At 38.7% G+C, this 15662-nt stretch overlaps 1 protein-coding gene across 1 annotated transcript in view; it reads right to left on the minus strand.

Moving 5' to 3' along the window:
* kif16bb (kinesin family member 16Bb) overlaps window positions 1–8094 on the minus strand; it is a 34039-nt gene extending 25945 nt beyond the window's left edge. Inside the window, exons 1-7 of the mRNA XM_030772308.1 lie at window positions 8006–8094; window positions 7406–7475; window positions 7097–7213; window positions 4976–5092; window positions 3164–3261; window positions 1426–1535; window positions 820–962 (exon numbers count right to left, since the gene is read on the minus strand). Coding sequence (XP_030628168.1) covers window positions 820–962; window positions 1426–1535; window positions 3164–3261; window positions 4976–5092; window positions 7097–7213; window positions 7406–7475; window positions 8006–8052 — 702 coding nt within the window. The 5' untranslated portion in view covers window positions 8053–8094. The remainder of the gene's footprint in view (window positions 1–819; window positions 963–1425; window positions 1536–3163; window positions 3262–4975; window positions 5093–7096; window positions 7214–7405; window positions 7476–8005) is intronic.
* Window positions 8095–15662: the final 7568 nt, after the last annotated feature.

Consider the following 15662-nt stretch of genomic DNA (forward strand, 5'->3'; position numbering starts at 1 on the left):
ACAGTAGCTTTCAAAAGACAATATAGAGATTTAAAAGAAATTAACTCTTATTAACACATATAATCACAGACAGAAAACTCAAGTCATTTCGCACTGTTTTAAAAATATCTGGAATGAATCATTAAAAAAAAAAAGCTTGGACTTTTCATCTGAGAGATATCATAAAATGTAAAAATGTTTAAGAAGTACATCAAGGAGGCCAAAACTGTATGAGTAGAAATGTATGATATTGATACAAACATAATACGGTAATTACTGTACCACTATTACAGTTAAGATCTTGCCAAAGACACAATGTGTCTATTCCATTTCCAAATTTCTAAAAAATGATCTGATAGCTGAGATATGAATAAATAACACACAATAGCTGGTTAATTGGAACTCAGGAGGCCTTGCGTTGTAGCTTAAAGCTACAAAAAATACATTAAAGCATTATTTCTCAATAGGTCCAATTTCTCACTTAGCACAGACTTTGTGAACCATTTCATCACACACTTCATTAATCACTGAAGAACAGAAATCACAGGATGACAAACAAAAATAACACTGAACAGACAAGTACAATGTTATTTATGCTCAGTAGAATTTAACTACACATGACCAACTTCACAACCTACTTCATTAATAAAGACAGGTAAATACGCAGACTCTTCTTTAAGCTCGCAAACAAGTCACACCAGGTCAAGTACGCATTCATTTGCCCAAACACACAAAAACACACACACACACACACAGAGGCATGGGTGTGTGCTGTGTACACATTGTGTCTCTGTGTTTTTACAGCTGTTGAAGAGTCTTGAGTAGTGAGGGTGGTGTAACCTGGGTGAAGCTGATGGTGAAGATGGCGTGAGATCGGCTGCTGGTTTGGTTCATGCCCGTGCTGGCCGTGCTGCGTCTCTCGTTGCCTCGCTCCAAAAGCTGTTCCACTTGTCTGTAGCTCTGCACCTGATGCTTTGACAGAGCTGTGACACCAATTCATCTCAGACATTTTTAAGCTTACTCATAATAACTCAGTTTGCTGCTATAATCAGCCAGCATAACAAATGCAAGACCCTGTTACAAACAGGACTTTCTGTGACTTCAGCGTTTTCTGCACGAATCTGAAGAACGTAGCTTACTGACAAGCAACGTCTTTAATGATATGCTAGCACTGAAATATCACAGTGCTGCTACAGGTTTTCCTTTTCAAAGTGTTACATTTATGTTTTGTTGCCGAGAAATTAGGTGCAAACTCCTTCTCCTCTCTGGGTAGAAATACGTACCGTTGACAAAACATGAAATTTTTATTGTGTCTCTGTACCATATAAACCAAAGCATTGTTTCACAGGTGAAAAACTTCAGTCCAGTCTACTAACTGCTTTGGCTCTTACTGTTCTCAGTTCTGCTCCTCATTATGAGGAGAGCTACAATCCAGAGAGTACTCACCCTCCACATATGGACCGTCCCTGGGATGCTCTCGTACTCTCAGATTACAGCCCTCTGAGGACCTGCTCCGTAAGAGGTCCCGCACACGCTCATTATAGATTTCCAGGTAGCTGACCAAATTTGTGGGGGAAAAAAGAAAGAGGAGAGAAGCATTTAAAAGCGTTTTATAGCATTATCACTGAAGCGGTGGAAGACACATCCAATCAGGGAGCTCTGCTAAATGAGCCTGGTGAGGCTGTTCCATTGACACGACACCAAATAGCAGAATTATAATATTCAGATTGAAAGCAATTGTGTGCAGAGTCACATATAAATCTCATTATGGTTAATAAATTTGCTAAACATGCCCCGTACAATTTAGAGCGATTTCAGACAGCGACATTTTCCTCATTAATTCTTTGTTCGTAAAGAGACAACATGATGTCTGCTGAGACAAATTTTCAGTCAGCTGCGTTAGAAGACTGACTTTTATTAGCATCATTCTGACAGTGAGTATTTTTGTTCAATTGTTTGGAAAACTCAAGTCAATGACCTGCCTAATTTAAACCCAGTATGAATGACTTGGTGTAAACAGATGAAAATTACAATATTTTCTCCTGACAAAAGCATTACACTGAGAAAGTTTATTTAATCAACTGTTCGGCTTTGAAACACAAAAATTACACAGTTGTCAGCTGAGCCATAAGCCATATGAACAGAAAAAAAAACCCCAAAAAACATTGACCGGACAGGAAAAGAATTAAAATTATAACTGACAAAGAGGTTCTACACAGCTGTGTTCAGGGAGCCCTTGTGAAAAAACTCAAAAGCACTCAGACTGACAAACTGTGTTTATAAGCAGTAGAGGCTGAAGTAATCAAGTCAGACTGGGCAAACATTGGCTGCTGTTCCTCTCAGAGCAAACCAACAGTGTATTCATCAAAATTTTACAGTTGGTGTTTGGAATGAGTGCTCTGTTTTTCCCTCAAGAAACATCCAGAAAGTACTTTCTTTAGAGGATGGAAAGCAACTAAATACTGCAACACCTCTAAAAAAAATGTCAAGTCAGCAGAGGTCATGAGGGAAGCTCAAGGGTACAGAGAGGCAGTCAGTGAGTGCTTAGCGACTATGCCAGTTCAATTTAACGGCAGGTGATAAGGCTTGGCCTCATCTTCACAACCGTACAGCTCATCCGTGCCTCTGCCAGGCGACCGCTGTGAGGACCGCCCACAGAGAGCATGTGAAGTCCAAACCGTGACCTTCCTGCTCATTTGTTAGTAATTAGGACCTTGCTAATTAGGAGTACCCTTGAGAGAGGGCCAGAGAGAGAAGGGCTAATTAACAGAAAGACAGAGACTGTCAGTCCCCCTCCGGTGTGGGAGTCCAGTACTTTGTCATATTAGAGTATGTTTTCAATACCCAAACACTCTCCTATCTAACCACCCACCTTCACAGCCCATTCAATACACTCTATAGTACTCCTGACTTGGGCTAAGCAAGTCTTTAAGGCATTTAAGTGTCTGGACTGGACTATCTGAATGACTCACTTAGAAAAGAATTCATAGATTTCTGACAGTGAGTGTTTGAGGCAATGACAGACAAATATCACATGGATGCCTTACAGCATCTTCAACAAAACTACCATTTCATGAGGAGACCAAAAACACAAGAAAGGATGAACTGAAGAGTATTTGGACAATGCAGAATCATTCAATAACCTATAGAATACAAGCATCCAACCCTGGAATTGATCACTTACCTGACCACTGTGTGAAAAGACACTCCGTCTCTCTGTGAGGTCGATGCAATGTGCTGGAACAACCCCTCACAGATCCGTGGTGTCAAACCAACGTCGCTCTGACAGTGAATAAACACAACACATGGTATAAAGCTTACACTGTTGAGAAAGGTTTATTTATAAAAAATCCACTACTTGGTCACAAAAAGAGAGAGAGTTTATGAGAAAAATATTCCAGAGTTGAATAACTCAGTGCTCTGAGTATCTACAATTCATGTAAGTTGTAACCTTTCTGCAATTCTGAAGTAATATATCAGGCACTATTAATTAATTGGCCAAATATGCTGCTAATTCCTCCTGTGGAATGTCAAGCTATTTTAGTGGGAAGTAAAAAGTAGCAAAATTCCATGGCTGACAATGTCACTTGCATCTCTTCTAACGTACACAGACATGTATCAAAATTTGACCGAAGGAAACACAAAAGAGAAATCTCGGCTCACTTCACAAGGGGCTCAACCAGAGCTATGACAGGACCCTCACCTACAGTCTCCTAACTTCTCCATAGACTAATCCATTCATCCACACTTTTCTTTATTACAAACACAACACCTGCCCCTCCTGCTGGGAATCCGAAAGCCTTCCAAGCCCTATCCTTATGATTTGTGAGTGTTCTGGTTTTAATTACCCTACTGGACGGAGAAAATATTAAAGAGGCCTGTACGATTATCAAGCATGTTTGACAGTGCTCTTCATCGTGACCTTGTAGAAGTCTACTGGTCAACAGGCACAAATCTCAATGGTCCCCTCTCTCTCTCTCTGGCCCTGTTTACACCTTGCATTATATCCGATTCTACTGCCTGTCGACCAGTAGACTTCTGCAAGGTCATGATGAAGAATACTGTCAAGAACACTGTCTCTGTGCTGTGTGTGCGTGTGCATGTGTGTGTGTCAGGTCAAGTCAAGGCAAGGCAAGTAGAGCTTTATTGTCATCTCGGCCATATACAGTACATCATACAGCACAGATGAAATGACGTCCTCCTTGAACCAAATGGTGTAACATAGACAGACAGCAGCACATACAGTCAGACATACAATAAATACAATAAATACCAAGACACCAAGACCACAGACAGTACAATACAATAAATGTACTTCGTTACAGAAGGACCCTGCTAAAGCTACAGAGAGACATTACACTAAGGGCTCTATAACTGGTGGGAGGGGAGCACGATGGGAAGACACAGTGTGTTGAATATAAATAAGTTTAACAGTGCAGAACTGTAAAACAGTAAAACAGTGTACGAACGGTAACACAGTGTGTAAACAGGTACTGTGCAAAAAGAAACAGAGTGCAATATAAATACAGTGTAGAACTGTATCCAGCATGTAAACATTTACAGAGAGTGCAACATGGGTATGTACTTGGATCAACCAGCCACAGTGTGCGTGTGTTGAAACATTGGCAGTGTGTGTGTGTGTGTGTGTGTGTGTGTGTGTGCACACGTGTATGAGTGTGTGTGTGCATGTGCGTGTCTGTGTGTGTGCGTGTTTGTGCGCGCACACGCGTGTGTCTGTGTGTGTCTCTGTGTGTGTGTGTGTGTGTCTCAGAGACTGCTACCCTCATCATATTTTCTGATTAGCACAGAGAAATGTGTGTGGAGATAGTGAGTGCAGAGGAAAAAGGCCAATCCACATTCCGGTGATAACTTAATCACCGCCTGCCTGCGCAATGGACAGGCAGAGTAGAAAGGGTGATGTTGACATACTCCAATACTCTGACATGCTCTGATCTTCAAAACTAACAGAAGAGAAAGCATAAAATATGAAGCTTACAGGATTTCCCATCATGGTGTAGGACTTCCCTGAGCCCGTCTGGCCGTAGGCACACACGCATGCATTATAACCCTCATAGGCAGCTCTCAAGACCTCAAAGCCCAGGTCTGTGAACACCTGTAATGACAGAAGGACATCTAATCAATATAGGAGACAGAGACCTGGAGAGATAGAGAGAAGCATAGAGAGAGAGGCGCCAGTGGACGTTAGAAAAGGGGAATCAAAAGAGTAACATATTTCCATTCTGAGGAGTGTGTGACAAATAAGATGATAATCCAGAGTGACTCCACTTTTTCCTGATAGTAATGAGAAAGAGCAAAGGAACTCACTTTATAATCTCATTTCAAACCCCTCATGCCACACACTGCCATGACTGTTATAATAACATAGGCGGTAATTATTTCTGGGCTAACAGTGGCGACCGTGTTTCAGAAGCATGCCTATGCCACAAGCAGACCAAATCATTACAGACATTCAAACAGCCAGATGAGACTGCACTCATATACAGCTGACATTTAATTTAAATCAAGGAGATGGCATCAGCAATGCAGGAGGGTAGGTCAGTATACTGATTCATGTCTGGCGTCAGAATGGCCAGAATCTTAAGTATTTTCTCTAGAAATATGCCACTAGCTATTAAACAAAGAGACATCAGCAGCCTATCTGTCCATGTCATTAAAACAGGATGCTATAATCCAATGAAGTTGCTTTGAAGTTGCACACACACACACACACACACACACACACACACACAAACAAACACAAACAAGCACACTTTTCTGATTTCAAAAAAAGCCTCTGACACAGAGTAATTCAAAAACAGCAGAGTGTGACAAAGAACTGGGCAGCTGTTCCATTTTCATCCTTTGATGAGAGAGATTACTCTCTTCATTAGGAATGACCGCGAGCAACAGGAGTAACAATCATCTGCAGTTACAATCACATTAACTGGGAACATTCCGCTCACTGGTGATTTAATACATATTCGAAGGCAAAAGTGTAAGATGTCTGTAGTGAGCCAAAGAGAAACCTTGGTCTTCCACAGACAGAAACTCCTCACAATGTGAACACAAGGAGACAGACGAAAAGGGACAATTTCTAGTCAAGGACTCATTTCAAACAAAGCAAGCCTGAGAGAGTGAAGATAATATTAAGCAAAAAATTAATGATTAGATAACCGGATATGTGTACTCTAGACCTGTGTGATTTAAGGTAGTGAATCAGACTTCTTAAGTTGATATCTTCATAAAATGTGTGCAATTTATCAAATAAGATTAATCAAATATTAAATTTAAGTTGATGCTTACACTGTCCTGTATGCACTGACTTTTTATCATGTAGACCTCCTTCCCGCTATGACTGGTGCTAAGTATCACTTACCACAATTGCGATATTTGTTGTCTGTGGTACTCAATAGTTGATATTACGGGGGCTTTTGACCCACTTGTAGTCCACTCTCTTATTTTCCCTCAACACTCTTGCATTTGTATCCAGCGTAATACTGAACTTAGCAGTGGTACTTATGCAACAGACAGCTCCTTAATGGCTATACGCCTGGTGTGTATTCTGACTGTTTTGGAAGTCACTTTTGATAGGAGAGTCTACTAAATGTACAAATGTAAATGTAAACTTTAATATATACATATACATATACATATATATATGTGTGTGTGTGTGTGTGTGTGTGTATATATATATATATATATATATATATATATATATATATATATATATATTACATCAAGATGGTTAGCACATAGTTCCAATCATGACAGTTTACTAAGCAAATGAAGTGTTGAGGAGGAAGAAAGAAAAAAAACACAAATTCAATGACACTTTGAACACATGATTTGAAAGATTCAGAGCACTTGCATAATTAAAAGGTGACAACACAGATTTCGCAGCCTAAGCTTTCAAAGTATAGAACACAGTGGATGTAGATCCATAAGAGTGTGCACTTTGCTAAAGAATCTTTTTGATGTGAGTAAATGTGAAAAAGGGAAAAAAAAGATCTTTCCACAATCAAATCCTCAATATTAGAAATGCACCCCTTAAGTGATTCCCATTCATAACAGAAGCCATCTGAGATGACAAAAAGAGCTCCAGAAAAGACTTCTTTACCTTCTCTTGCGATGCAAAACAAGGGCTTTTGGCATCAGACGAGTCATATGAGAAATCAAAAGTGAAAGTTTTCACTGTCTCCCTCTGTGATTCTCCAAACACATTTTGGGGAATGTCCTAAAAAATGAATACACTTGTACAATCATTGGCTCTCTCTACATCACAAATCCTCTTAACAAGCATGCAATTTTTTAACAAGCAACTGACACACACACACACACACACACACACACACACACACACACACACATTTAGGTATTAAAATGACAGAGTGATTTTTATTGTCTTAACTAACTTCTTTATATTCACCTTTATGTTAGAAATGGAAGTTTTGTTTTCATCCATTTGAATTATGTTCTTAGCACATAAGTCCTTCTCCCTGTGATGTAAACGCATAGGTTAGGTAATGTCATCATCTGACAGACACGGTTTAGGGTCAACAGCTCAGTCACTGATTATAATTAGTTTAACGATATATGTTAGCATATAATACAAATATACTGAGAAACCTTTTGTCTCAAAATACGTTAAATATGAAAGGTTAAAGTCCACTGGGCACATTTTCAAATGATTAACCAAATTTAGAGCAAATTCAACAGGAATACGGAAAGCAGGCAAGATAAAGACTTCAGCACTGATACTATGCATTAAAGTAATACATATAACACAGTGGCGTTTTAGAAACATGGTGTCTGGCTACAGTATTTGGGAAATGTCTGTATTTCAGCGACAAGAAGAAGTTCGACCTTTAGCCCAACTGTAGCGTATAAAGGTATGCTTTCTTTACTACACACTTCTGTTAAAAGAGCGACGAGAGTAGAACGAGACAACACACAATTGTACAAGAGAGTGACAGAATAGTTTGTGTTTCTCTTTTGTTGCTGTTCTTTGTCAGTAAATGTCACTAACCTCTCATTCAACGGTCGGACTCTAACTGCAACCTGCACTGACGCCATCGCTCAACAGCTCTACACGTGTAAGTCACAAGTACAAACTGCTGTGAGTTTTAAACCGCTCCTAGGTACTGACACAGTTGCACGACCACTTTGGCAGAAACATGTCCTTCCCGCGGAGTATGCCGCGGGATTACTTAACCGCTTTCAGAATCAGCATTGTTATCAGGAGCCGAAAAGGTGTATATGAGGACGTAGAAAAGACAATCTGTATAAATATATAAATATATAAAAGAGGAAATAACATCTTTCTCCACCCCACGACTGGCCTGTTTGGCGCAGTATAACTATACAGTTAAGAAATGAACAATGATTCTGTCCCAAGCAGAATAAAATTACTCAAAGCAGTTATGACAGGTGTGCGTTAATGAGCTTCGGAATGCATTACAATGCACTGTCAGTTTCTGTAATAAAACAGTTATGGAAAGTAGGCTACTATAGGTACTTCGCTAACAAAAAAATCTTGCACATCAAAAAAACACATATCATGCGAGATATTTCGTAACAATACTGCCATCTAATGGTTATGAGTTGTACTACTGAATTTCATTTCATATTGAGACTTGTGTAAGCTCTGTGTCATTGGGGAGATCAAATAAAAGAATTCCCGATAATTTTTTTTCATCAGTTAAACATTTCGTGGACAAAAGATTTCACCACGTTCTATTAAAACTTAACAATACGTTCCGATGACTTTGCAAAAAGTTCCATAAATTAAAAGCATAGTTCTAGTAATGATTTTTTTTCCCACTCCGGTACGCTACCAAGTTTTTTCAGGACACGGGTGGTGGCTTCGATTGGGCTTACAGCTTTAAACTGGTGCAGGATCTTAGCTGTGCCCAAAACTCTACTTTCTGCAAGACAGTTGTAGCCAGAGTGGTGCAGGCTGGCTATAGGTTGTTAGATTATGTTCATCTCATTGTTTTTGTATATTTCACAATGAGTTGCCACAAGGAAAGAAGATTAAATAAAAAAAGTAAATGAAATGGTCATGAAGTAATGTGAATATGTCAAACCCGCTGTAAAATAATGAGATTTTAAATTTACTTCATGACTATTTAGTTGTGGCACATCAGCAGTGGTGATGTTTTGTGAGGTACAGTGATATTAAATTAGTGAACAGGCTGTGTACGTGTTGCTTCCTCACCTCTTCTTCACGGGGAGACAGTCATGTCACAAGAGAGCAAAGCAGCGCAATTCAGCGGTTCACAGCAACAAAAACTAGAAAAGCAACAAAAACAACAAAAACATCAACTTCAGCAAAACCCTAGACAGTGGTAAAGGGCTTACATTTGTTTTTTGAGGTGACAATGTAATGTCATGCAGGAGACCAATAGATGGTGTTCTTACTCTACAGACAATAGACTGGCATGCACTACTTACTCACTTCACTTCACCTACATGAGGTTAAATTTCAACACCATCTCTTGATCATCTGTTCATAGCGGAGAAAATGGATCTCCGGGTTTTTGTCAGCTTAACAAAATAACAAAGTAAAATAACACAGTGAAGTTTAGCTGACAGTTGAAGGAGTTGAATTTTCCAATTTTCTGACAAGCTTAATTAACCTTTGACCAATTGTTCAATGCTGTGTTTCTGCTTCTTCGACAAGAATTTTTTTTTTCTACATTGGCACTGAGACCTAGTGGAGTATTTGGCAAGATTTCTCAGAAAGATCTCTTTACATTCAACACATCAAGCTAGTTCACATGTTCAGTGCGAGGAGAGAGGATTCAAAGCCAACAGCAATACTAAAACTTTGTTCACTGGGTTCTAACATAGCTCCATGTCTTCCTCCCTGTTGTTTGTTTGTTTTCTCAAGGGTTTCACAGGCATGTTATGGTACGAACACAAGGGTGTTGGTATGGGGTCTCCAAAGCCACCAAGAGACTGAAACGCTCCAAAAACAGCAAGAACTCTGCTGCAAAAAGCTTGTGCTTGCACAGGAATGCAACTTCGCCATCCGTAGTATAAGAAAATTCTCTGGCAAAATTAGGTTTTGTTGGCAGTAGCAAGTAGCAATACACACCCTTTATTAAATCGATACATGTGCCTTTGGTTTTTGTCAAGCATCTACGTTCAAGAAAAAATATCACCATACTCAGATTCGTTATTCATACAGCATATAGCTGAAACAAACCACATGATCATAGAGTGAACTTAGATGCCAAATTTTACAAGTGGTTTACCAAATTTCAAAATTTGACCATTAGGCATGGGTGATGAGAGACCTCTTAGACAATTAGTTTGCTTGTGCTTTTGACCTGCAAGATCCCTCATTACAGGACAGTATAGGTGCTCTTTTTTGCACATTCACTGTAAGCAGACATAAAGAATTATCTACTCTTAGAGTGTTTCAGCATGATTGACAGCCATGTATTTTTTAATGTTCTTTTCCATATTTTCCGGGCGTCTTATAATCACTACCAAAGGTTGCATCAAGTTAGTCAAAGTTGTGATCATTTTAAATTCATCATTAAACTGTTTTTTTGTTGGGTAAAAAAGTGCAGCTTTTACACAAATGTATTCTTTGCTATGATTTAAAACTATGTAAATCAAAGTCAGAATCTTCTCTCCCTGTTTTTTTCAGATAGGATCGCTGTTAGGTACTGAGCTTTGACTGGTGGAATGTCTGTGGCGTTTTTGGCATTGTTTTACACTTTTTCAATGTTTTCCATGATGTAATAAAAGAATGAGACATGTTAATTGATTTGTCTGCAGGAGGGAGGAGTATGTCAAAAATCCATGCTTTGTAAAAACATGTGAGAAACCACACACACACACACACACACACACACACACACACAGATCCACAGTCTTACTACTTATGCCTCCTGTCTTTTTTGAAGAGGTTTATTCTAGACAGCACAATATTTGATGACCAGCCAAGAGATGTTGCAACAGATGTGGATTTGGCTGCTACTCCCCTGTGAATACTTCACCTCCACAGCAATGGAAGCTTCAAAGGTAGAGCAGGGCAGGGCACGTTAGCAAACTCCAAACAGAGCAGAGGCTTTACAAATGAGGAGATAAAGGGATCAGAGCTCTCCCTCTGTGAGGATGCATGACATGGCCAGAGTAAAAATCAGACTAAGATCTTCCTCTCTTCTGTAGAGGTCAATAAAAGTCCATCTGGACTTTCACTAAAGGTGTTTCGAATTTTGGGCGAATATACAAATAATTGCATAATGACTTAGAAGAACTGTTCAAAAGAAAATTGTTTACTGCCATTTATTTACTTTCATAAATGACCAAAGAAAAAAAAACAAACAAACAAAAAACATGTCAGTAATTCTGGTACTGACAATTTGTATAATTTGTACATTGTCTGATGTTCTTACTTACTTCATTTATTTGTCACATCTTTACCTTCATATTTGTAGAAATGACTGCTTAAATCTAAACGTAAACAGCTAATTAATAAGCAATCTTGAAACGCCTGTGCATATCAGTAACAGTAATGGAAATGTTTTAAAGGAAACAGACAAAACACTCTGCCATCACCCCTAAGTACTCTGTTTACAACTCCACTCAGTGGGATTGGAATGAATTCATCTGCATCAACAGTAAAACTGTCTGTGATCAATTATTTTGGAGCAACATAGTTATGATGATAATCAACATGCCATCAAATCAAATGATTTACACCTGGATCATCATCTAAGTAAGTGACAAGCCCTCAAGCCTTCCCCATCACTGTAATAGCTGTAATTTTCACATATTTACTTAAGCCTAACCTAAGCGACGCTTATTTGTTGTTAAGGTGCGTCTGGTTAAGAGGCAGTGAAATGTGAGTCATCCTGGCTCATGCCTGCTTTCCTCAGTTGGAATGGACTGTTGAGCAGGATGTGAATGTGTAAGTGTGTGTGTGTGTGTGTGTGTGTATGCTCTAGGGTGGTGTATCTTCACTTCTCTGGATCAACAAACATTAAAGGGAAAAAAAAGCATTTAAATTCTTCAATTCAAAAAATGACAGCCTAGAATCAAGGGTATGTTAAAGGGAATGATATGGGTTTGCAGGTGGATAGTTCTCTTTGCCAAGTAAATGCTTTTATAATGATAAATTCAATAGGCAAGAACGATGTAAAACCTGGCCCCTTTACATATAATGTCAACATCTGACAACATAATAAAGAATGCATTGTGAGTAAAATGTGAGTGCCATGCTAAGGCAAAAACAGAACAAATCTGGGATTGATCTTCAAACGCCTGTGACAGCTCTCTCTGTTTCATGGTCCCAGTTGCTGGACACAGTTGAGACTTAACATTGACTTTCAAAGGAAGAGAATAATCAGTACAGACAGTTATACGCGTGATATTGATTTATTGTGGAAGGGGATAAACATAAGGCGTTATTAAGGGGTGGATCAAGAGCCTTTCATCCAAATGAAGCATATGAAATCCTATGAGAAGCATGTCCAAATAAATATCCTGAAAGGCGAAGACTCGACCCTGCTGCCAGCCTGCATGCAAAACCACTGGAACAGGCTTCAACAGATGTTCATCAGATGTTTGGAAATATATATGTAAAATATATATAAATACATATACATAAGATAAACATATAAAATCAATTATATATGTTATATATTATGTATTATCTTAGACAGTATTTATATATTTAACCTCAAATTTATTAAGAAATTACTATGTAAAAGTCTTGCATGTTTTAAGGACAAGGATTTGGATGGGAAACTTTGCCCCAGCTCAGATCCTCACGTCACAAATTGTATTGTTCAGAGCTTTCAACACTGACCACTACAGAGGAGCGATGGGGAGGAAGATGTCAGTCACTAATCATGTGGTGTATCGCCTGTATGGTGTCTCTACAAACATTTCAGAGAACTGCTGCCCTGTTTCTTTTTGTGCACATCATCCTCGATGATCCACAGCTGTTAACAGTTCTCCAAACTGGAACAGGGACAAAAATGGACCAAACAGACTAACATACCATGTATTTTTCCACCATATACTCATTTTTACACAAAAACTTACAAAACCACATACAAAACATTGTTTTTGAGAACATTCACAGACCATTGTTGTTCTGCGTATTATAAATAGAGCTTGTTTCAGCATGCTGAGCTTGTGGAAGTGAAGAATATTTAACCCAGACAGTGAAGTTTTCAATCAAATGGAGCCTCAGTAAAATACTGGGCTCAGACAGTATATTCTGGCATTGCAAGACTAGAGTTATCCAATTTTCTGGGGCCATACATTATAGAAACATCACGTTTCACTGTTTTCACATGCTAGTCCTGCAGGATATTACTCTGAGAGAATATTTTGTGAGAGCCTTGCTCATTTAACTAAGAAATCACACAGGCAGACTTTCTGCACTGGAACAATCTGGCTTTGCATTGCATTAATGAAAGGGAATGTTTTGCTTTTTTGAGGCAGGAAGTATTTCATTAAAAACTTGTGATTGGAAAGTGGAGCTGAAAATTGGCTCTGTCAAAAGATAATAGAATAAATTGTGAAAATCAGTGAATTATTGTCCTGTCTAAGTTTGTGGTTTCCCATTTTCTGTCAGATACCTAATTTCCTTTCTTATTACAAATTTTTCAAAGAATAAAACCACAGATTGTTCGATCTGCAAAAATAATCTAGCAGTTTCTTAAAGCAGAGCCAAGCTCAGAATCCCTCTAATACTCCATAGTGGAGCGAGGGCACACAGAGAATGTATCGGTGTTAAATTAGCTCTAAGAAACTTTATACGGTTCAGCTTTCAACAGAATGGGGCCGTGCAGATGCTCCCTGGCTTAACTCCTTCTGTGTAAATTTAAAGCTGGCAAATTTACTGTTATTCACTATGTATATAACCTTTCGATCCCAACATTTTTCGCTGTGGATCCAAAGCAAAAGCATTGACTTTTTTCATGTAAATGCATGCTTCGGTATCATTATAGTTTTACATTTCAACTTGATTCAATCAAGTCCATTATTACTGATATCTGACTCAGCTCTGTTCCCTCCTACGTTCAGTGACTCTGCCCATTAAATGTTGTGGACAATGAGGCATCTTATTCTCATGTCTAGACCTAATAGAGAATCCCCTGGAGGAGCTGATTACTCTACAATAGTTCAGGCCTCACACAGGGGAGAGGTAGCTACGGTCCTGAGGCCAGCAGTATAACTGTATATTCATAGACAGTAGAGGACTGGATAATCATATGTTTTGTACAGGGTTTAATGAGCTGCTGACTGACTGATTCAGTACACTGCAGGGGCTTGTCTGCCTCACATTACGCTAATTCCGCAAATGTAGCTATTGTCCTGCTCTTCTAACATTTGAAACATACCCAGGCTTGCACTGAAGTGAAATACAGCAATTAGTCACATTTCTTTTGCTACTAGGTGAGGACTGTTTTGTTGATAGATCTGTTTGATTATAAGAATGTACTTGCACTTGAGTGGCTAATGGCAAAGTACTAAGTAGGCCAAATGTGGAATTTGACTTATGCAAGTCACCTTTGCAAAGTTCAACATGTTTATCCATAGGCATTTCCTTGTATAAAGATATAACCTAAACCTGACTACGTAATAATAATCCTAAATCCCAGGGGAGTGTGGTTCCCTGTAGATACTATCAACATCTATGCATGACATCTAAGTGAAGTATTTCCCCTATATGGAGATATACTGTATATATGTATCACAACTTCTGAAATTAACTGTGAGATGCACAGAGAAAAGAAGGGAAGAGAAGAGAAGAGAAGAGAAGAGAAGAGAAGAGAAGAGAAGAGAAGAGAAGAGAAACTGGAGAAAGAATTGGACCAAAAGCAAGGTCTGGTGTTGAAAGAATGGTGCAATAAACTAGACAAATTAACAAATCCTGTATGTTAAAATTAATTAAAATCTGTAAAATTCCTAGGCTCTTTCAGTTGAGGCAGAATGGAGTAGCTGGTAGCCATTTTTATTTTTGTATTTCTCCACCTCATCTCGATTTCTAATCCTGTACAATAATTAATGGAAGTTGAATTTAACAAACCTCCAAATTTTTAAGTTAAGATAAACAAACAAATGAATGAAGATATAAATAAAATCTGTCATCTGCTACCGCAAATGCAGTATCTACACATTTTCTTTACGTTTGACATAATAAGGATATGTGCAGTACATTTCTGTATGTGACATCATTCTCTAATTAGAAACATTCCATCTGCATACCAAATCTGACTGTATGTAGCTGTCCTAGTTATCTGTCTTTTTGAAGTCAACTCTCTTTACAGTAGGGCGCTGGTATAAAGACTTCTTTGAAGTCCACTAGAACAACTGCGGCTCCACGACTTTTATGTAGAATAAAGGACTCTCTTGTGCTCTCGTTGAGACATTGGCACAATAAGAAAAATCTCTAGTGTCTTAGTCCATATTTCTTCGATCTCCAAGCACAGACGGTTTACATGTGCAATGATCTAAATCAACTCCCACACAGACAAATGAACTGGAGTCACGAAAAAACTAATTAAGCTAAAGGCTAATTAAGCTAATATATGTGTTCACGTGGCCTGCAGATGACACATTCAATCATTTATTCTGTTCTCTACGAAAGGTTATTACCCAGACTCATTAAAAGGCACAAGATGAAACCGCCCACCTTTAGAGCGTAACAG

This window comes from Chanos chanos, chromosome 4, assembly GCF_902362185.1.
Source record: "Chanos chanos chromosome 4, fChaCha1.1, whole genome shotgun sequence".
Lineage (NCBI taxonomy): Eukaryota > Metazoa > Chordata > Actinopteri > Gonorynchiformes > Chanidae > Chanos > Chanos chanos.